Here is a 22,713-nt window from a genome sequence, read left to right as displayed (position 1 = left end):
ATCTCACTTATTGGGAATCATTTGGCAACAATAATAAATCTGAATCCAGTTAGCCTACTTCAATGGATTTTCTTAATTCATATAACTGATATATTTTCCCCACAGGAAGTTGATGTAGTTGCATTATGATTCTACATGTGCTTAATCTAAAGCATAGTGTGTTTTACATTTATGAAGCATCTCTCAGTCCAAAGCATTTCACATACTCTAAATTGTGCATTCCACACTGCAACACAGCTACATCTGGCTTAAGGAACAAATAAGCTACCTCAGGTCATAAAGCTGGAGAACAACTTTTTGACCACAGATATTTAGGATTAAGCGTTGCTTTTGCAAAACGTGCTACAGGATTTGGGTTTATTGCATTTTCGTGAGGCAAAACAGACAAACCTTTAGTTTAAAACTTGTATCTGAAAATCCTACAGAGAGGTACTTTCTCTAACTCAAAACAATGAAATGCAGAGAGTTACATTTATTTGACTCTGAAACAATGATTCCAAAGAGCATAGGGTCTGCAAACTTGTACTTTAAAAGCACTAACTAAATCATCCCCTCCAAACCTATGCACTTCTGATAGCTGTGATAAACTATGTCTACACTACCAGATTATTTTTAAATAAGTTATTTTGGGAATTATTTCAAAATAACTTATTTAAAAATAATCTGGAAGTGTAGACATAGCCAACTCCAAAAAAAGCTTATTCCTCTTCACAAGCTAGAATTGTTATTTTGAAATAACAAGCCCATTATTTCAGAGGAACAGACTTAGTAATGTGGACTAGCATTTCCCAAACTATGGGCTGCGGCCCTGTACCGGGCCACGGGAAAAAAATACCAGGCCGCAGCATGGCTTCTGAGAGGGGAGCAGAGCGGAGCAGGCTGGCAGGAGGTGTGGGGGGGGGGGGGGGGGGGACTGGCCGCCGGGAAGCAGGGTTGGGGGCAGCAGGGCTGTCCGGTTGAGATCGGGGGGGAGGATGGGCAGACAGCCGGCCGGCAGAAGCAGGGCTGGCTGCGGGGCCAGCAGGCTAGCGGGGGAAGATCAGGAGGAGGAGGAGGACAGGAGAACCAGCCGCCGGAAGCAGGGCTGGCCAGGGGTGATAGGGAGGAGAAGCAGGGGAGAATCGGCCAGCTGGGAGGCAGTCAGGGGGAGCAGGGTTGGTTGGGGGGTTCGTCAGGGAGAACGGGGCTGGCTGTGTGAGATTGGGGGGGGGGGGGCAGGGGAGAACTGAGCACCAGAAGCAGGGCTGAACAGGGGAGATCGGGAGGAGAAGTGGGGGGGGAGGGAGGAGGGAGTGAATCAGCTGGCAGAAAGCAAGACTGACCTGGGCACATGCAGACCCAGGCACACGAGTGAGTCCGGCTCCGGGGATTCCATTTTGCCCCTCCCCCACCTACATACCCTCCCTCGAGTTGTGAACTGCCTGGCAGGTGGACATACTCGTGCAGCGTGAGCACATCTGCCAGCCAGGCAGTTCGGAGCTATGGACTGATACACCTAATAATAAAAAAAAAAAAAAAAAAAAAAAAAAAACTTACCTAGTTAGAAAATACCGGACATTTTCAAATACCAGACTGTCCGGTACAAAACCGAACACCTGGCAACCCTACCCCTCTTTGTACCCTCCCTCCTAGCCAGATACCCTACCCCCAATCTGCTCCTGCTCCCGCCTCCTGGAGTGCCCTTGGAGCGCCGGGTCTCCCAAGCCCTGGCGTAGACTGGACGGAGGATGCAGCCAGGTGAAACAGTGAAAATGTATTCATTTTTAATTCTTTTTTTATATGCGTTTGTGACAGCGCGTTGGGGTTTCCCCGTCTCCTGCACCCCCGTAGTGGCACGAACAGACTCCACGAGCCAGTAGAATAGAGGGAGTTTATTACTTCTCCAGGATACAGCACAGCAGAGATATAATCTGATTACAGGAACTGGGGCTAGGAGGCCTCAGTGCCCCCCGCCCTTGAGATGGGGGGTGGCTGGGCCCTACAATCCCAGCCCCTCCCCTCCGCCAGATCCTTCTCCCTTGCTTCCCAGACAGAAACTAAAAACCGCCCCTTTCAGCCCTGCCCCCCAGCCAGGGTGGCATTCCACCTTCCTTTGTTCTCTACCTGGGAGGTAACTGGTCAGACAGGTTACCTCCCTGTCCCATCAGCCACTCTGCTGGGCTGTGGTACAGACAGCAGCCCATGGGGGTCACCCACAGCCCAAGCCTAGCAACCAGCAAGGTACCAACACTACATCACAGCGTTTATATTTTTGGGCTGCAAAAAACAGTACTGAAAAAAAAACGGGTTCCAACTCAAGTAAAAAGTCTGGGAAACCCTGGTCTAGCCAGCTTTCTATCCATCTTACAGTCCATTTATCCAATCCATATTCCCTTAACTTGCTGGCAAGAATTTGGTGGGTGACCATATCAAAAGCTTTGCTATAGCTAGCACTGGGGGCTTTGGGAGGACCAGAAACAACTTATTTGAATATTTGTCATTTGCTTAATAAATATGCAAATAAATGTTACCGGTCCTCCAAAAGCTCATGAATGGATTTACTGGTCCCCGGGTCAAAAAGTTTGGGAACCCCTGGTGTGGACACTTGCCTTGTTATTTTGAAAAAAAGGGGAGTTATTTTGAAAGAACTCCCCAGTGTAAACATGCTCACATTGTCTACATCTAGCATTGCAGGCCCTAACCTTACAAGGTGCTGAACTCCTCAGACTCCCATCTTGGGGTATGTCTAGACTACATGGCTCTGTCGATGGAGCCATGTAAACTAGTTTACCGGACATAGTCAATGAAGCAGGGATTTAAATCATCCCCGCTTCATTAAAATAAAAATGGCCGCCGCGCTGTGCTGACAATCAGCTGATCTGCCACAGCGTGGGAGTCTAGACGCGGATTGGTCAACAAGGGAAGCCTTTGTCGACCGCTCCCTTATGCCTCATGAAACATGTAGTCAACAGAGCCATGTAGTCTAGACATACCCTTAGGCTATGTCTAGACTGGCATGATTTTCCACAAATGCTTTTAACAGAAAAGTTTTCCGTTAAAAGCATTTGCGGAAAAGAGCGTCTAGATTGGCACGGACGCTTTTCTGCAAAAGTACTTTTTGCGGAAAAACGTCCATGCCAATCTAGACGCGCTTTTCCGCAGAAAAGCCCCGATCGCCATTTTCACGATCGGGGCTTTTTTGCGCAAAACAAATCTGACCTGTCTACACTGGCCCTTTGCGCAAAAGCTTTGTGCAAAAGGACTTTTGCCAAAACGGGAGTAGCATAGTATTTCCGCAAGAAGCACTGATTTCTGACAGTAGGAAGTCAGTGTTCTTGCAGAAATTCAAGTGGCCAGTGTAGACAGCTGGCACGCTTTTCTGCAAAAGCAGCTGCTTTTGCGGAAAAATTTGCCAGTCTAGACACAGCCCTAGTGTCAAAAGAAAGGGATGAATCTGTACCCTATGGAAAGAGAATCTTTCTCTGCTACACAGTCTTGACTGAATACTGCTACCAAAGGGGAAGGAGCCTCACATCCTCTGCTCTATGAAAAGGCCTCAGCCCCTCTCCCCCTATACCACTGACCTTGTTACTGATAACACCTCATATTATTATTTACTTGTACTACAGGAGATCTGACAGACCACAAGAAAGCTCAGGGGCCCATTGTGGCACAGAGCACAGTATGGACTCAGAGCCCTAGCCTACAGGAAGCTTTGTACGGACAGGCCCCTGTTATGGATCCTTGATAGGATTTACGAGGGCAAAACAGATGAGTAACATTTCTCCTAAAGAGAGCCATTCTATATAGATTTCATTAGAGAAAAAGGTCGCCTCTCTAATACCGTTTATAAATCTATTAGAACTACAGGCTCATTTATTTCTGCTGCTCTGAAGCAGAGTTATATCATTATTTAAGGTCACAACTGCAGGCATCACAGAAACACTGCAAAGTGAGAGCTCAGAAGTTACTTTCCAGCTGAACCCATTCCTGCCTCTACCTCCCCTCCCACATTCAATGGTTAATACCTCCCTCCTTCTCCCCTCCCCACAGTTATTTCTGCTACTTCTCAAGCTTGAGGGGGTGGGTGTCTATGCAATGCCCCAGGGGAGGTAGGGAAATGTAAATATTTTTGCCTTGCTTTAGGGTGATTAAAAGATACCTGTCTCAGCTAATGAGGAAATGCCATCAGGGATTTTTTTGTTTTTTCTTTTCTAACTTGGTTTTAAACCATACACTGTGTTACTTATCTAGTTTAGTGAGCTTTGTTATGTTTGGAAAGCATTGATTAAAACATGTGAGTAGCATTGCATGAACACATGAAACATTCTGCATCCTCACCTCCACCCCTTCTACATTTAGCGACCTTCGCTTTCAGACACAGACCTATAGGTGGCAAGGGGGGGGGGGGCGTGAAGGGTCACATGTACCCCTACATGGGTCAAGATCCTCCCCTAGACTTTAATTCTTGAAGCCAGATGATCTCACTCTTCTCCCTCCCTGCCCTCACCCCAAGTATCACCCACTTAGACCAGTCTTGACAGTGTTGATACAACAGATTAATTTTTCTTAACTGTTTAGTGGTACAGTAAGTGCTACTGTTTGTAATCACTGTGGCACAACACCCTTGAGCATATCCCCTTGTAGCATAGTATGAGCTTGCAGGCCTGCTGCCCTCTCTCAGTCTGGCAATGATTACTCATACCTCCTTTGTGGGGTCTCTTTTAGTAACTCATTTTAAACAGTAAAAAAAACCACAAACAACCCCTCTTTGCTAGACCTTCAATTCTACACGTCCTTCTGACCCTGGAGCTAATCTCGACAGACATCCTCCCCTATGTTCAAAAGAGACAGGCTCTCCTCTCAGAGCTAGCTTATCATATAAAACATACTCACATTTCTCAGATAAGGTGACCACAGCTCTTGTCCGGGAGCTTAGCAATGCTTTGGAGCTCAGTGGGCCTCAGCCAGCTTTTCTGCAGCTTGACTCTATTTTCTCAGTCACCGGAAGCAAGTCTTTCTAGAAGCATCACCTCCAACTGAAAGCTGGTAACCTGCATCAACCCCAGGTGCTTGTTAGTTTACTGCCTAGCCCGCTGGTTGACAGTTAATTGCTTACAGGGGAGTCAAAATGAACCTGGTCCCCTTCAAGCAGCCCAAAATAGATAGACTAGGCCTTGACTCCCTTAAAAGCCAGCTAGCACGTCAATGACAGACACACACACACTTGCCTATGTTTACATACATGTAAAAAGCTCTTGATCCGCTGAATATCTCCTTTAGTCTGACATGCAAACCTTTGAATAAGATGCACCTGCATCCTCTTTTATATTATAGAGAGTAGCAGAAGGGACCCAAGTTATAGAACAGCATTTCTATCTGTTTCAGGCTTCAGGATGTCCTCTCTCAGTTTCTAAATGCTAAATGTACTTACTGGTTATTAGTTATTTCTGGTGTGTTTTTCATTGTAGTGGCACAGCTACTCATAAACATTAATGAGTTAATCACCACTGGGAGATAAGGATTACTGTACATATGGGGTAACTGAAGGAGGAAAATTAAATCATTTGGTCAAGGTCAAAGAGAATACTTGCAGAGATGGAAATAAAACCTGATCTGCCAACTCTCTAATCTGGGCTTTATTAAAATCACTGGCTCTGATCCACAAAGGGACTTAGGCACCTAAAGTCTCTATTTAGGTACATAAATCCCAGGTATAAGCACCCCACTGCAACACAACCTCCCTCCTTCCCCCTCACAAACGCACAGCTGCCATACAACCCTGCAGAGGCCCAAACTCACTCAGCACCTACTTTTTCACTATAAAAATTCCTGGGGAGGGGGTGTCTAAGTTTCTGCCCCTGGGCATGTGCACAGCTGCCTCCCTCCACACACCTCTATCACATGTAAGCCACAGACCAGGTAAGCATTGGCCCACTTGTCTTGCCAGTGGGGCCCAATCAAGCAGGTTTGCTCAGAGCATGCCCAACTGGTCACATATTCACAGTCCAGTGAGAGGAGATGATGGCAGCCACTATAACTTTTCATCCAGCAGAGAGCAGCTGGGAATATGAGAGACCCAAGTCGAATTCCCCCTGGTTTTCTGATGTGGCGGAGCTGGCAGGATTACAACAGTCTGTGAGCCTGTCTGTGAAATGTGTTTAAACCATTAGGCTTTGTGGTGTGGCCATGAGAGTTTCTCTCAATCTCGTCTGTTGAAGTTGTTCCGCAGTGCATAAATATTTAAATAGAGTTTGGTGCAGGGACAGTGTGTGAATGAAAATGACTCTCTTACTTCACAAATGAACGGCCTTCGTGCTGGCCTAGCTGGTGGTTAAAGTGGATGCTCCTTTAGCCTGCTCTGTGCACAGCAGACCATGTTCAGTAAATATGAAATGAGAATTGGGCCACTTGTAGCCCCCTCTATAGTCAGGTGGCTTGGGTACCGGCCCCACAGGCACGGAAGTGCTGGCTCAAATCCCTTTTTCTGCTTGCTGAGAAATGAGTGGCAGTGTGATCTATTACTGCTCAAGTGCACTTGAACTATATATTAACCCAGGCAAAGTAAATTTTCAAAGCCCTCTGTGGCATGAGGGTTAGAATGCTCACCTGGGCTGCAAGTGTGCCTAGATGAGTGGTTCCCAACCTTTTCACACATGCAGACCCTTTTTAACCTATTACAATTTCATGGACTCCCCCAAACAATCGATTTTTGCTAGTGGCCCAACTAAACACTGCCCGAAGCTCCAGGGGGTGTCCGAGTTAGTCTATTACAGAAAAAAACAACAAATGGTCTAGTAGCCCTTTATAGATTAACAAAACATGTAGATAGTGGTATGAGCTTTCGTGGGCACAGCCCACTTCCTCAGATTACCGGTCATCTGATGAAGTGGGCTGTGCCCACGAAAGCTCATGATTCCATCTCCATGTTTTGTTAGTCTATAAAGTGCTACCAGACTATTAGTTGTTTTAAACACTTCCCACCACTCTAATAGCTTTTGAACAGTTAGAACGGCGCGACCTATTTAAAAAAATGGTAAAAAGTGACTGACCTGTTTATAAGCCGACTCCAGAGTACAGTCACAGCTTGTCAGCTTCAGCATGGGCTGAGGGATGTGCAGACTCCAGGGCATGGAGCTTCTTGGGTCCCATTGGCTGCTATTCTCCTGCGCTGCTTCCTCAGCTCCTGTCACCTCTGTCCCCTGCTCATACTTGGAGTGAAGAAGCTTTCGTGGCTAAAGGGAGCTCTGGAGCAGCCCGCTCCTCAAGGGTGGAATTTTGGGAGGGTAGGGAGCAAGGGCAGAGCGTTGGGAACATGGGATGGGGCAGCAGCTGTGCGCACTGGGTCTCAGCTTGCTTTTGATCCCATTTTCTGGAAGCTAAGGGAGCGTGGGGAAAGCTCTTGCATTCTGTGCACACCTCTCATGCCTGGCTGGTGTGTGAGGGGCATGCACAGGATGCAAGCAATTCCCCCATGCTCCCTTAGCGTGCAGGGAACAGGATCAAAAGCAAGCTGCCACCTGTAGTTCATGGCTGCTGCTCCCATCTCCATGCTCCTGGGGGGTGGGAAAAAGAAAAGTAAGGATCAGGTCCACTGCAGTGGGCCTGATCCTTACTTTTAAAAACTTTCTGCTCCCCCCCTGCAGTGCCCTCGCAGACCCCCAGGGGTGCACAGACCACAGATTGGGAACCACTGCCCTAGATCAATTCCCTGCTCTGCCAGGCAAGAGGGCCTCTGGTCTGTGAGAGTACAACCCAACCCTTTGCAGTTATTCTTGCTTTTGTAATTAAAGAGGCATTGCTGGCGGGCAGTAACCCCCATCCCCGCAGCTCACTCTTGTCCATGGTCAGGATACACACCGACATTGTGGCAGACCACAGCGTACTCCCTTGATCTTTTGAGGGGTGTGAACTGGAGGCTCCCACCTCCTGGGGAGAGTCACTGGTGAGTGATCCCTGTCTGAAGCTCCTTCCTAACTCAAGAAGACAACAGCCTCTTGAGAAAGGGAGGGGGTTCGTACAAGGATAGCCTACCACAAAAGGCAATCGCCTAGGAGGCAGGAGATCCCTGTGCAAGCCCCTGTTGAATAGGCAACCAGGGGACTTGAATCAGGTTCTCCTACAATCCAGGCAAGTAGCTTAACCACTGGATTAGAGAGTGAGGGTCATGGGTGGTGAGTGAAGCTGCTACCTGGGGAGACAAGCTCCCCAGCCCATGGCCCCACCCCTCTTCTGCCCAGGCCCTCTTCCTTTCCCATTGACTCCCCTCTTCTCTCTGCTCACCCATTCAGTCCAAATCCCTGAACCCAAATTTAGCAAATGACAGTTGGAAAAAATCCACCCTTTTTAATAAAAAATGGAGCATGTTTTGCACTAGCTGCTAGATTGTGCAGACTGGACATGAAGAAGGTACCTGATTAAAAGCACAAAATTTGTGAATAAAAAATATCAGTCACAGGTTTTTTTTAAATATACCTTGAATTTTGTCAGAAATTTATTTGCAAAAACTTTGCAGGGAGGGCAAGTCAGCTGTCCAGCTGAATGCAACATTAAATATCATGGAATACATGATGCAGCCCTGCTCTTTTACATTTTCATCATCAGTATTACAAAGCTGATTTTACAAGTTTACTGTTCAGCCTTCATAAAGCAATCGTTCCAGGTTCCTGCATACTTACACTGGCTGAAACAAAGACATTTTAAATGACTCAGAGTGGTTTAGTGTGTTCATAAAGTTCATTGCTTTTAGAAAAAGGGAATTTATATTGTGTGATTTTCATAACAAGACACGTTAATGAAATTTCACTATATGTTTATGTTAAAAACATATTGCTAAAGATTTTAAGCATAAGAAAGGATTTTACTGGTGGAGGGTTCTCTTAAAACTAGTTCATCAAATAGTCAGAAGTAAAAAGGAAACTCATTTGTCCAGCTATCTGAAGGAAAAGGAAAGTTGTCCCTTTAAGGGCTCTCTTTCACCAGGGTGGGTGTGAAAAAGAAGTAGGGATAAATAGAAAGAATAGGAAGATTTTGAAAAAAGTTTTAAATTACAGTAATTAAAATTAAAATGTGTATTTAGAGAAGGGTGCTCTTTAAACCTCCCGCCACGCCCGGCGCCAGAGGGTGACATACTCCTGATGTCACCAGTTGACTCCACCCCTCCTGCAGCGTCGGTGCCGCTGCCGCCACCGAGGCGGTCAGCTGTTCCGCGGCGCGAGTACAGCGGGCACAATGCCGGTGCGCGCTCCCCCGCCGCCCGAATAGGGCTTTTGCCGTGGGGGTTTTAGTGCGGGGTTGCGGGGCCCCGTCACATATGGTTTCATACCCACTTAATGGCTCTTTCACAGGTTCAGTGTTAGGCTAATAGGTCTGGCAAGCTTTTCACTTTTAAGCTAACAGATCCACAGGGCAGGGGGTGGGGGGTATTGGGGACAAGAGAGTCACCAGTCTGCAAGCAGCAGCAGCCTTCTGTGGGAGCCTTTAGGAATGGCTAGGAAGAGGGGACAGGTTGAGCACTTAGACCCAGGGAAGGCACTGCATATTGCCACCTCTTGTGTCTCATACCTGCCACCCATGAACTCACTTGAGCCCATACACAAGTCTCCTGCCTATGTTTCCTTCTTTGTAAAAGGAAGATAATAGTTACTTACTACTCTGGAGTACTCCTATCTTGGACAAAACCTTGGTTTTGTCACTGCCAAGGTGTGGGGGAAAAAATCAGTCCACAAGAGATTTGTAGCATGTGTTAGATTATTAAGATTATAAACCCAAATGCATCCCTAGGGCAGCTCCACTGCAGTCCTACCATCTTCCTTCAGGAGCTGAATTTTGCTCTAGATTTGAGTACACCCATAGCTGAAGCTTCAGAAGTTAACTTAGACATGGAGAAGCAGGGTCACAGATAAAGCAACAGCATTGTGGGGAATGCCGTTCAGTGCACATGCGGTTTCCATCAAACACTGACAGCATGTTGCACAAGTGAAGGGAAGAGATAGAGGAACTGGTAAACTACCTAGCTCCCTCCTGGGGGTTCTGGACATCAGTGTTCTACATGTGGCAGAGGAGTTGGTGTAACCTCACTCCACAAGCAACTTATGTGGGAAGTTGTGGGCTTTCTCCCCTATAAAGATTCACTCCAAGTTGACTTTTTAAATATCTTTATTTTTAGAAGATCAAACAATGATGAGGTTACTTGTTGAGATACAATATTGGGTTTTGTAAGACAGAAATGCCAAGGATAACAATTTGCAAATAAATAAATAGAGAAAACCAGAGTCTTTGCATAGTTCAGAAGTGAACAGTAGGGGGCAGCATTGTGAACATAACACGCACATCCATAGTTTTAGTCAAAAAGTTGCAGCTGGAAAAAAAAAACCCAAAGGACAAACTATTAAAAAACCATGTTTTAGGCTGAAAGGGAACTAGCTAGGTGTTTCTAATCAGATCATGCTGTAGAATGTGTGTGCTCTACAGACAGCCATCACATAATCTGCCTTGGCATTCCATAGCCCGTCATGCCAGACTGCGATGCGCCTTTGTTGCTACCCATCTGAAGGCCTATGACATTCTGTCCCCGACGAAGCTGCTCTTCAGAAAATCCTCGCCGATTCTGCTGTGCTTTCCTGTGCAGACACAAAAGCAATAGAGGGTCAACCCCGATTGTGCCCACATGATTTTCAAAAGCCCCAAGACTCTGCCCTCTCACAAGTATTCTCTCTGCACTGCAATACTTTATTTCAGTATCCCATGAAGTACACAATACTGGAAGCCTAACTGCTTTTCTACAGTGCACACCATGATGTACATACCAGCCAAAGCCGTAGCAGTACCTCAGACCTTTATTGTACCATTAATTCTAGACTCCCCAAGTGAATACAAATATAATGATCTATGACACACTCATGAGAGGGTTAAGCTGTCAGTCATGTCTTGTAGACTTTCAGAAGGGGGGGGCCACGGTTCATTTTAACGTATTTACATTTATAAAAGGGTTCATGAGCTCCTGGGTACTATCCTATCACCTAGCTAACAATTAACTATAATCAGATAATCATAGAATCTAGAACTGGAAGGGATCTCAAGAGGTCATCGAGTCCAGTCCTCTGCCCTCACAGCAGGACCAAGCATCATTCTAGTTCATCCCTGACAGATGCCTATCTAACCTGCTCTTAAAATGGAGATTCCACAACCTCCCTAGGCAATTTATTCCGGTGTTTAACCACCCTGACCATTAGGAAGTTTTTCCTGATATCCAACCTAAACCTCCCTTACTGCAATTTAAGTCCATTGCTTCTTGTCCTATCCTCAGAGGCCAAGGAGAACAATTTACCCCCCTCCTTTTAGATACTTGAAAACCACTATTATGTCCCCTCTCAGTCTTTTCTTTTCTAAACTAAACAAGCCCAGTTCTTTCAGTCTGCCCTCATAGGTCATATTCTCTAGCCCTTTAATCATTTTTGTTGCACTTCTCTGGACCTTCTCCAGTTTCTCCACATCTTTCTTGAAATGTGGTGTCCAGAACTGCACACAATACTCCAACTGGGGCCAAATCAGCGCAGAGTAGAATGGAAGAATGACGTCTTCTGTCTTGCTCACAACACTCCTGTTAATGTATCTCAGAATCATATTGGATTTTTTTGCAACAGTGTCACAATGTTGACTCTCATTTAGCTTGTGATCCACTATGATTCCTAGAATCCTTCCTAGATAGTCACTTCCCCTTCTGTAATGATTCTCTCTCCCATAGAACATTGCACTTCTAGGAGAGATGCAAGCTGAGCCGAGACCTATTGAAAAAAAAACCCAGCCATATTTTTAATTTTCCCTTATTTCGTTTTTTTCAGAACCTGAAAAGCAAGCGACCTAAAATGCCATCTAAGGAGGATTTCTCTCCTCCCTATTTTTAGAAATTCTCTCAGCACTTAATTCTATCAGAGATTCATTTGCTCCTCATTTTATTTTAATTAAAGCCTTGGGAACCAATTCCCCATTAATCATTGCAGGCATTGTTCATTAGCTACAGGTAGTTGAATGTTACTATTAATAAAAACAGACAAAACTATGAATGAGATAGAAGAGATCAAAGGGAAATCCAAGCATGTTCTTAACAGCTGAATATATCTACAGTTTACATTTCTTAGAATTATTCCTACCATAAGCACTTCCATGGGCAAAGTGTTCAGCATTTGGTATTTAGTGGTTAGATGGATAACAAGATCTCCTGCTACTTTTCATTCAGGGTGCTTAACATAGGCATGAGCAAAACATTTCATTAGGGTGTGCACCCAAAGAATTTTTTTTAAATGTACTCTTTGACCCCCATTAGCCACACCCCTGACTCCCATTAGCCACACCTCTGGAGGTAACACTTTCGGGGCAATATGGACACATGACCAGAAATAAAAGGTGTCATGTGACCCCTTCCCTCCCCAAAGACTTTTCCCACCATCCTCTTACCAACAGGGATTAGTTTGGGCCTCACCAACCCCCCCCTCCCCCGCCCATGCAACTATCCTGCAATTGCATTAACCCAATGTGTGTGACATTAACTCGGGGGGTGGAGAGGCTGGGGGAAGTGTTCCCTCTAAGAGTTTCCTCCCATGAGCATAATAAATTTTGTGTTGTGCACCAGTACTGAGTTTGTGGCTTGTTTGGATGTGCCACTGTGGCACCCAAGTTATTAATAAATATCGTATGAACCTTTGTCTTTCCCCTCTGCTGCTCTATCTCCTCTGCTTGCTCCATCAGCTCCCCTGGCACCTGCTGCCCCCCCAATCCCTCACCTACCTCTGCTGTCCTGACTCCTGCCCCTCTCACTGCCCTTAGCCTTCCTGAGACCTGCCCCCCTTCACCAGCCCTTCTCTCATACACTGGCCGCATGTTCTTGCGCAAGTACACTGACGTTCTCATGTATGAAATCAGGGCTTCTTGAGCAAGAACTATGATGCTCCCGCTCAGGAATAAGCCCTTTTGTGCAACTGTTCTTGCGCAAGAGGCCAGTGTGGACAGGCAACATGAATTTCTTGCGCAAGAAAGCCCTATGGCTAAAATAGCCATCAACGCTTTCTTAGGCAAGAGAGCATCCACACTGCCATAGATGCTCTTGTGCAAAAGCACAGCTCGCAAGTACTGAGTTCATGTGGCTTGTTTGTATGTGCCACTGTGGCACCCAAGTTATTATTAAATATTTTTAAACCTTTACCTTTCCTCTCTGCTGCCATGTCTCCTCCCCTTGTTCCATCAGCTCCCCTGGTGCCTGCTGCCCCCAACTCCTCACCCTCCTCTGCTGTCCTGACTCCTGCCCTTCTCACTGCCTTCAGGCCTCCTGCAACCTGCCCCCCTCCACCAGCCCTTCTCTCCTCCCTGTGCCCACTCCTCCAGTAGCCCCACTCTGATCATGTGAGCTACCCCTCCTCATCCCCTCTTCTAACACCTCCCTCTACACACCTGCCCTGCCTCTCTCCTCTGGTACTGGTCCCTTCCCTTCAGGTATCTGCCCTTCTGCTTCACCCCCCGGAACCCTCTGGCACCTGCACCTTCTCTTACCTTTGCACCCTCCTGGTGCCCCCCCCTTCCCTCACTGCCCCTGCCCCCTTTGCCTTCTTTTTCCCTGATGCCCACCCCCTCACCACCCTCTGCCCCATTCCCCTCATGCCCCTCTGTGCCCTCACACATGTCTTGCTCCATCCCCGCCTTCCTCATGCCCACCCCTTCTTTCAAGCCTTCTCCCAGCACCTCTCCTTCTCCCCTCTAGACCCCAAAGCCCTTCCCCTCTCCTCTACTAGCATCATCCTATCCCCCCTCTCACTGACACCTCCCCTCCTGCCCTTTTCCTCATTGTCTCCACTTGGCCCCCTGGCATTTGTCTCTCTCCTACACCCTGCCCCTTGGTGCCTTCCCCTTTATTCTCCTGACCTGCCCCCCTCTTCTCAGCACAAGCTCCTTCCTCTCTGACCCTTACCCCCCTATTTTTCCCTCCTCTTCCAGCAGCTGCCAACTGGTATGTAACAGAGTTCTAGGGTCGCTCTGACTGTCACCCTTCTGGTGCTCCCCCTACTCTGTCTCTTAGGTTTCTCAGCCCCCTTTTGGGCCACAAACCCCCACCCCGCAGTCTCTGGTTCCTAAAGTTCCGGCAGTCCCCATCACTTGGTGCCTGCACCGGGTCCGACTCGTAGGGTTCCCAGGTAGACCCTCCCCCAAAGAAATGGACACACTTGATCTTGGGTGGGGAGGGGGAGGAAGAGTGAGTGGCTGGGGGGCAGGGAGTGGCTGGTGGGGGAGGGGGACCGGGGGAAGAGAGGATGGGAAGCAGCTCTGGGGGAGGGGGGCGGGGGCCAGCCATGCTGCCCCCAGCCTCGGCCCCCTCCCCTCCCCGAGGCCAGCCACACTGCCCCCACCCCCACCCTTCGCCCCTCCCCGAGGCCAGCCGCGCTGCCCCCGCCCCCGGCCCCCTCCCCGACCCTGGCTCCCTCCCCAACACCAGCCGTGTTGCCCCTGACCCCAGCCACCCCCCGAGCCAGCCGCGCTGCCCCCAATCCCCTGCCCGGGGCAGCCCCCCGCTTCCCGCCCGGGGTTTAAACTCACCTCGCTTGATGGGGTGGCCGGGTGACGCGTCCCTGCCACCTCTTTCCATGGGGTCCTAAGACCTGCCGGTTTTGGCCACACATGCATGGCAAACCTGGCGCGGCGTCTATTCCCCAGAGCGCCGAAGCGGTGCTCCTTCGCTCATGCCCCCTTTGAAACATTAGGGTGTGCCTGGGCACCCGGCACATCCCGTGCGCACACCTATGGTGCTTAAATGAAATATGAGGTACATAGGAGAGGCTGCTTCTGCCGTCACTAAGCTTGTACATTGGTTCAGCTCCTTTGGGCTTGATTCTCCATTGCCTTGCACTTCACTTCAGTGTAAAGTGAGTGTAAAAAGCCACCATGCTGACATGGTGGCATTTTACTCCTACTTTGCACTCACACGAATTCCTATAAGAATCAAACCCACTGACTTTTAAGGAATTATCAGCACAGAGCAGTGAGAAAAATCAGAGTTTGAATATCTACGGTTTTATCCACATATGCAAATGTCACGAGTTTAACTGAAATGAGTTTTTGAATCTATGCAAATGCTTGCGTGAACATGCTTAATTTAGTTTAGACCCGGCTTTGTTCACTTCATCTTAATTCAAGTAAGACCAGGCCTCAGACTGGGTCTTTCTAAAATTCTGGAGGACCTAGATATCTCACTCAAGGCTGTCAAAAATTCCCAGTCTAAGAGGGGTAACCATATTTGTCTGTAACTTTACAAACAACGAGTAGTCCTGTGGCACCTTAGAGATTAACAAAAATATATAGGGTCATGAGCTTTCATGATTAAGACACACTTCAACAGATGAGTACTCATCTTAGCCATGAAAGCTCATGAGTCTACATATTTTTGTTTGTCTCTAAGGTGCCACAGGACTACTCATTTTTAAAATATTTCCAGGACATTTTGGGAAGGCTGTTCAGTCCCCAGTTAGTTTCCTAACTTCATGCTTATAGGCAGACAATGTACCAACCATCCATTGCTTGGCACTTTACCTGTGAAACCAGCACGGGTCCCCTCTGTAACATCCATCATCCTTCGTGATAGCCAAGCTGCCTAAAGACATTAAGGTTCTCTGCACAGCAGCCATGTCCTTCCCTAAAAAGCCAGAAGTTGAAAATCATTTTTAAAAATCTGCATATGAAGTAGATGATTTCAGGACAGCAACACCATTTTGTCAGCACCATTTAGCACCTTCACGGAGGTCTCCACCCAACGAATTAATTAAACCTTGCAATGCCACTGGGAGGTAGGTCAGCATAATTATCCCTGTTTTACAGATGATGTGACTGAGACAGGGACTTTGACTGACTCGCCGAAGGCCACGAGAGGCGTATAAAACAGAGATTAGAATTCAGGGGTGCGTGGCTCCAGTGCCATATTTATTTTGTTACAGTAGCTCGGGAGACAGCATGTATAGTGAGAGAGCTTTCTGAGTAAAAGATACAAGTTTAAAGTCACGTGTGCCTTTAGGGGGTAGGTTTCATTATGAAAACCCATCCCTGCAACAACAGAGATTGCTCAAGCACTCAAGCATTAGGTGGATACAAGAACTTCTGCGTTAGAGACATCACTTTATACAAAAAGTCCTGAGTCAGAAACCCAGGACCATTCACTAATAGATGCATGCCCGGCAAAGAGCAATGACATTGATAACTGCGTAGTGCTCCGTTACCATTTTATCATCAGTGTGCAAATTAGTATTTGACACATTATCCCACCCTACAGTTCACACCCCTCTGGTGCAGACTAAGGCACTGTGTAAAAAAATACAAAAAACAAAAAAACAAAACCTGTGACTCAGTTTCACATCTGCAAAATGGGGAGAATTATGTTTACACAACTTTATGAAGCATCTGGAGATTCCTGGGCAAGATTCCACTGCTGAGAGAGCATACTCCAATCCTTCAACAGTCACTATGCTCTTAATTCTCATCAGGTTTTGCCAAAGTACCCATCCACTAATTCAGTGATTCCATTTAACAGCTCCCTATATCATGCCATATCAAATTCAAGCTCCTTGTTTTCACTTTCACAACTCTGTGTCACTCCAACTCTATTTTCCTTCCTTCAACTTCCATCTCCCTCACTGTCCATGTCCCAGAGTTATTCTTCTTGAAGTTCTTCCCCTTCCCATTCCATATTTTGAAAACATAAAAATGGCTCTTCAACAAAGTTTTCCCTTCTAGGCAACACTTTACAGTTCTGTCCCTACTTCCAGAATTGGCTCCTTTCACCTTTCTTCTGTGTGTTCCAGGGGGAGGGAGGAAACGAGTACAAAATCAAACTTCCTTTTCCTCTATATTTAGTAAAAAAAGCCCTGAAAAATGCTATAGAAAAACGTGCCTTCATTTCATTTTTTTTTTAAATCACATAAATGGAAATGTTTGACCAGATTTATCCTTATTGTGTTCTGAGCCTCTGAAAATATCATTCCCTATGTGCTCTTTCTTTTCTCCTCCTCACATCCCACTTATGCTATGATTCCTGTCTACCTTCTTCTCCACCCCCGGAGTGATTCCCCCTTCCTTCTTTCCTTAACGTCAATTTCAGGTCTTGTCTGTCTTTGACAGTAAGCTCTTCAGAATGGGGAATTTAAGGTTTTAACTACACTTGGAAATTTACCATTCTAGATATATGCTGTTTCATAATAAACAATAAAAAAAAGATTTCTCAACTAAGCCTATTTCCAATCAGCCACTGCTAAGGAAGCCAATGAAACACAGAGTGTGCGCCTGAGAAGTCAAGCCTACTGTTTTACACATTTATATTCCACATTTCCCTAGCAACGCACAGATTAAATTAAAGAATATGACTTACATAAACCTTCAGACACAAAGCACCTACAATTTGTGATGAGTAAGGTCCCTAAGCTCAATACATTTAGCAGCTTCCAACTGTATTGAAATTGCCCATATTATTGCCCTTTTAAGTTGATAGGGATTACTAGAAATGTGGTTGTACTGTTTACCATCTTTAGCTGACTGAGGATTGAATGCCAGAAACTGGGAATGGGCAACTCACTATATGAATGCCCATTCTGTTCATTCCCTCCGAAGCACCTGTCATTGGCAATTGGCAGAAGTCAGGTTACTGAGCTAGATGGACCATTGGCCTAACCCAATACGACTGTTCTTATGTGGATCCAAACATTTGTATCTACACAGGGCTCTAAGAGTAAGATAAGGTGCTAGTGCAGGTGCAGATTGAGTGCGGATCGCAGGTCAGGTACAACTTAATGAACGCAGACGCAGGTCGAATGCAGATCCAATCTTTTGTATCCATGCAGGGCTCTGCATATTTTATTTGCAAGGGATAATTTGCTTATAAATTGTCACCTTGACCACAAACTGGAGCAGCTTTGCTCCTTGCGTAACATAGGGCAATCTGAAAGACTGATATCTCTCTCTCTCTCTCTCTCTCTCACTCACTCACACACACACACACACACACACACACACACTTAGAATTATGGGCTCCCTAAGGTTGCAGATGTACCATATGCTGTAGCAGATGCTAAGTATAATGTAGCCCATGTGACATTTCCCCCAGGAGCAAGCACCACAGTGGCTGGAGAGGAGAAGCAGGGATGGGATGAAGCGTTGAAACTGAAAGAACTGGAGGATGATGGCAATTTTAAAAACAAAAGACCAGTAGCAAAACGTCATGATGAGCCTGCCTGAGCCATCTGTAGCCTCCCCGTACCTACTGTTCTGCTTCATCAGGCTGCCACCAAAGCTGTGCTTTAACTGGCAGTAGGGAGTGGGAGAAGCGACACAGGAGAAACAGATGGAGGAGCGGATGATTGTCACATAATGAAAGAAAGACACAGCCAAGACTGGGCTTCGAGCTACCTTTCTGACAAGCCTGGTGGAGAACATAGAATGTGAGTAAAGGCTGTAGCTGTGTGTGGAGACCAAACATCACTGTGCAAAGAGGGCAAACACACAAGGATACAAGCAGTTTAGGAAAGGTTGACAAGAAGTTGAAAGCCAGAGGCATCACCACTGCGGAATTGTCTGACAGACAGTCTGGAGCATCATAGTGAAGGCAGATGTAGCAAATATATATTTGGGATGTGAACAAATGAGACCTCATCATACCTAAAATACAAGACACTGCACATTCTCAGCCCTCCCTCAAGCCAAACTCAACAACTCAAGACTCTAAGATGCAGAAAAGTTTAGTTAAAAATCTCTCTCAGACCCCACACCAAACTTGTGAATACGCAACGGGGCTTTATCTGTCTTCCCCTCACTCTCTTTCGCCTCCCCTGAATCACGATCAATATGATTGGCAACATCTTTTCTAGGACCCTGCTGTCATTTCATCTCAAGCTGATAAGCCCTTGTACAATGAACGCTGGTACATATGGACATATGCACAGCCTAGCAGAAGAGCTAGACACTGCCTGTGCTAGGAGGAGGGCTTCTAAGTTGTCCCTAAGAAAAAAAACTGTTTGAAGGAGTAGAAATCTTTGGGCCTTCACGCCAAGTGTTTTTATGGGATCAGCTTCAGGGAGAGAGGGACTATTTTGAAGGGCATCACTGGACCAGAAGCCTCAAAAATGTAGATAAAGATTCAAAGCTGCATTCTCTGCACTCTTTGAAGTTGACTTACTACTGACTTGATCTACCCTGAAATATACTAAGGAAATGCGCTGAAAGAGAGCAGGTAAAGTGATCAGGATGTTTGGGAACGGAGTGCAAAATAGCCTCCCATCCCAACACGTGCAAGAAAGAAAAGAACTTATGGTGATGGCACCACAAAGGGGAAGGTGGGTGCAGGCTGGTTTGCTGTGTTTGAAACAACCTAACAAGTAGTGTATGTGTGGTGGGGTTATTGTTGGCTGTCTGTTATGAAGAGTCTTGCAGAAAAAGCTGTTGGAAAAATGTTAATGGCAAAAGGGGCTGATCATCGGGCCATCCTCCTTTGTCTTTGATTTAGACAACTCAGAGCATAGCTTATTCCCAATCAACACTAGGGTTGACACTCCTATTGCAGAGGACAACCGGGGAATTTTTTCTGGTATGTGAGCATGCCCGCACTGCACGCATGCACATCCCCCTTCCCCGAACTGCTGAAGCATTTCCATTTTCTAACTCTTCTCAATGAAGAGCCTCAACAATGAAATAACAGCAGTGCCTCAAGTCCCAACTACAGTGAAGGGGGAGAACTTATGTAGAGACCAAGCCTGGAATAACAAGGAGCATTTCTTTCAGGACTGAGATACATTGGAAGACCTGAGGGTACCCAGACAGGAAAATAGGGTCTGCAGAAGAAGGTTGAGAGGCATTGGGCTACAGAAGAGGGTTGAGAGGCATTGGGTTCCCACAGCAAAGCCACACCTGCATTGGGTGTCTCTACTGTGTCTGGTCTCACTTGTGCATGTCGAAGGGCAACAACCCTTCACTAGTGCCCTCCCTGCAGCCTCCCACCCTATTGCAGTGAGTGACCATTTACAACAGATCATTTCCTCCATACATTGCTTTGTTCCCTCTGTGTCTGCCTTTCACGCCCCCCCCCCTCGCCCAAATCTCAACTCCTGTCTTCAGTGATGCTAAGTACTTTGAGCCCTCGCACTGTGTTCCATGATATGGCACTTTACTTAGAGATGCCCAAGAGCACATGTAGGAGCACTAGAAAGTGATGGATCATCACATAGGAAGTAAAAGGCAGCAATATGAATAACCTGTCAGAAAAAAATCATAGGTTCATGGGAAAATAATATAGACCACTTCTAGTTCCCATGTGGAATGGAAAAAATCTTCATAGACCTAAGCTATTGCAGACTCACAGGGGCATTTTCAGGTTTTAGCTGAATGTTTCCATAGTGATCTTTTTAAGGAGGATTTAATACTGGTGAAAAATGTTAGGCTGACAACTCTGGAAACCTAAATTTCTTGTGTGTCACTAGTGATTTTTCCTTTTAACTAGTCATGATTAATGTAAAAGACTTTGTACAAGCTGAAAAAATGCACATATATTTTTCCCTGAATGGGGTAGTGATTTTTTTTGATTCAGTTTTACAGGTAAAATGTAAGCCTCACTCTCAATTTGAAATATTTGATAAAAGCTTGCCACGGGAAAACAGAGTTCTCCCTATTTGTTATTAGGAGATATTTGCTTGGAAATACACTTATTTTATTCCATTTATGGCTTTGTTACAATGATGGCTTTTGGGTAATACATTAACTTGAAAAGATTCCATTATGTCCTTAGGGTAATATAAATCCCTTGGAGGAGATAATGCACCACTGGAAGAGAATGGTAATGAGGTAAAGCAAACAGAAGCTAAAGATAATTACATTAAATATTTTTTCCCCTTGGATAAAACGCACTCTTAGCATCAAAGCAGAGCAGAATGAAGACTGCAAGCTCATTTTCAGTATCATTATTATTTTTACCTTCCCATAAATCCACTGTCTGGAAAATATCTGTTGTTCTTACTCCATAGATTTCAGCAGCTTTTAAGAATTGAGAAATTTGCTCCATCTGCTTGAAAGCCATTTTTGATTCAGAGATCTTTGGAATGGGTTCTTTGCCCTTTGGATGTAAACTGTTTATTAACTTGCACAACAGCTAAGAGATAAAATAGGAAACAGAAGTTTAAAAAAAATCAATTAGTTCCAGGTCACTAAAGCAGACGACAATTTCTGTGTATTAGATTATGCAGTGGGAAGCTCTAACATGGGTAGAATCTCTCAGAGAAATCATTTCTTTAAGAAAAAGAACCTGTCTATACCAGTGGTAGTTTTCTGAGTGTATTAAAGTGCCATTACAGCTTTTATTAAATGGTACTGATAACCTGATCAAACATGCATTGAGCTACTGCAAGAAATAAAACAATCATTTACTAGAGGTTATGTAACAACTGGCAGTAGTGGGGGGGGGGGGGGGAGGAAAACAAAGCACTATCAATTGAAATACTGTTAAAGCAAGGTTGGCAGAGTTTCAGTCATCAGCCAGTAGCCAAGTCTTGCTGCCTAGTGCAAACAGCAGCTTTTTTGTGTGTTTATCTGATACACCAATGAAATACAACATAATAGCTCAAGAATTATTTCCAAGGAGAAAACACTATCACAAAATCAAATGAATCTAAGTCCATGTGTATTACACACAGACACACAGCAACACTTTTGTTTTCTTAGCAGAAAAGTACCAACTTGATTGGAAAAGCAAATCTGTTGTTATTCTATGAGAAATTATAGAGAAGGAGGGACTGAAACCTAATATACATATCCCAATACATTGAAAGAAAAGTTATTCTGAAATAGCAAAAATCTCCTGATCAAAAGGAACCCTCTAATAGTACAGTCAACAGTATATACTATATATATGTATAATAGAATATACAAAAATAACCTATACCTCATGCCAGTGCAATCAGATCAAAATACAGAGTTAGGGTATAGATGTTAATAGATTAGGATTCATTATACACATAAAAATAATGTATATATGAAATTAGATCAACACTTACTGTTCCATCCATTAGCCATTTCTGAAAATTTTGCCTTCCGGGAGGTGGATGCTCTATCTTTTCACCGCACTGTATTATAATCCAGTCCACTAGCTTGTTCTCTAATTCCAGGTCATATTTCTGTTCAATCTTTTCCTGCACTTCTCGGCTTAAACCATAGCTTGGTCCTCTGTTAGCCATCTCTGGAACAAAAATACAAATTGTTTATTTATAGGGTTCCGATAAGATAGGTTTATGTATATAAAACAGCCCAACCTATACGTCAATGCAGATTGACTACCAAAAATCAGAACAAAAGCAGACATTGTCTTTAATGGTTTTACAGGGAGAAAAATTAAATAAAGTCATTTTCTCACAGCCTAACAACAAAAATCAAACTGCAGTTTAAATTAAAATAGATTGCAAGTCAGATTTCTGCTATAGCAACAAGAAGATTATAATAGAGTTTCAGATCAGTGTCACGACTGCCAGCAAATCCAGAAGTACTTTAAAATTGCCTACATAATACTTGCTAATAACAAGAAGACTATACATGGGAACTCAAGGGATCCTTTCAGAGATGCAATCAGGCAGTGAAGCTTAGAAATCCGGAGACCATCGAATGGAAAAGCACTGAGAAATTTAAGAAGAGAAGAAGGCTGCTGTGCGACCCTGCTGCTGCAGCATCCTGATT

At 45.4% G+C, this 22,713-nt stretch overlaps 1 protein-coding gene across 3 annotated transcripts; it reads right to left on the bottom strand.

The window, feature by feature from the left end:
- Positions 1-10,119: 10,119 nt before the first annotated feature.
- Positions 10,120-22,713, bottom strand: TAGLN3 (transgelin 3). Of its 3 annotated transcripts, none has more exons than XM_006116818.4 (5): positions 22,573-22,713; positions 22,041-22,222; positions 20,965-21,139; positions 15,553-15,655; positions 10,120-10,601 (listed from the first exon to the last, which is right to left on the bottom strand). In XM_006116818.4, exons 2-5 carry the CDS (start codon positions 22,218-22,220, stop codon positions 10,460-10,462), a joined length of 600 nt encoding a protein of 199 aa, XP_006116880.1. In that variant the 5' UTR covers positions 22,221-22,222; positions 22,573-22,713; the 3' UTR covers positions 10,120-10,459. The 3 variants fall into 3 exon arrangements, with proteins under 3 accessions (XP_006116880.1, XP_006116881.1, XP_014425834.1); XM_006116819.4 differs by having other exon boundaries at positions 22,542-22,682; XM_014570348.3 differs by having other exon boundaries at positions 22,553-22,662.

The sequence above is a fragment of the Pelodiscus sinensis genome, chromosome 1 (genome assembly GCF_049634645.1).
Source record: "Pelodiscus sinensis isolate JC-2024 chromosome 1, ASM4963464v1, whole genome shotgun sequence".
NCBI lineage: Eukaryota > Metazoa > Chordata > Testudines > Trionychidae > Pelodiscus > Pelodiscus sinensis.
The sequence above is the reverse complement of the archived record's forward strand: the minus strand, read 5'-3'. Positions and strand labels throughout refer to the sequence as shown.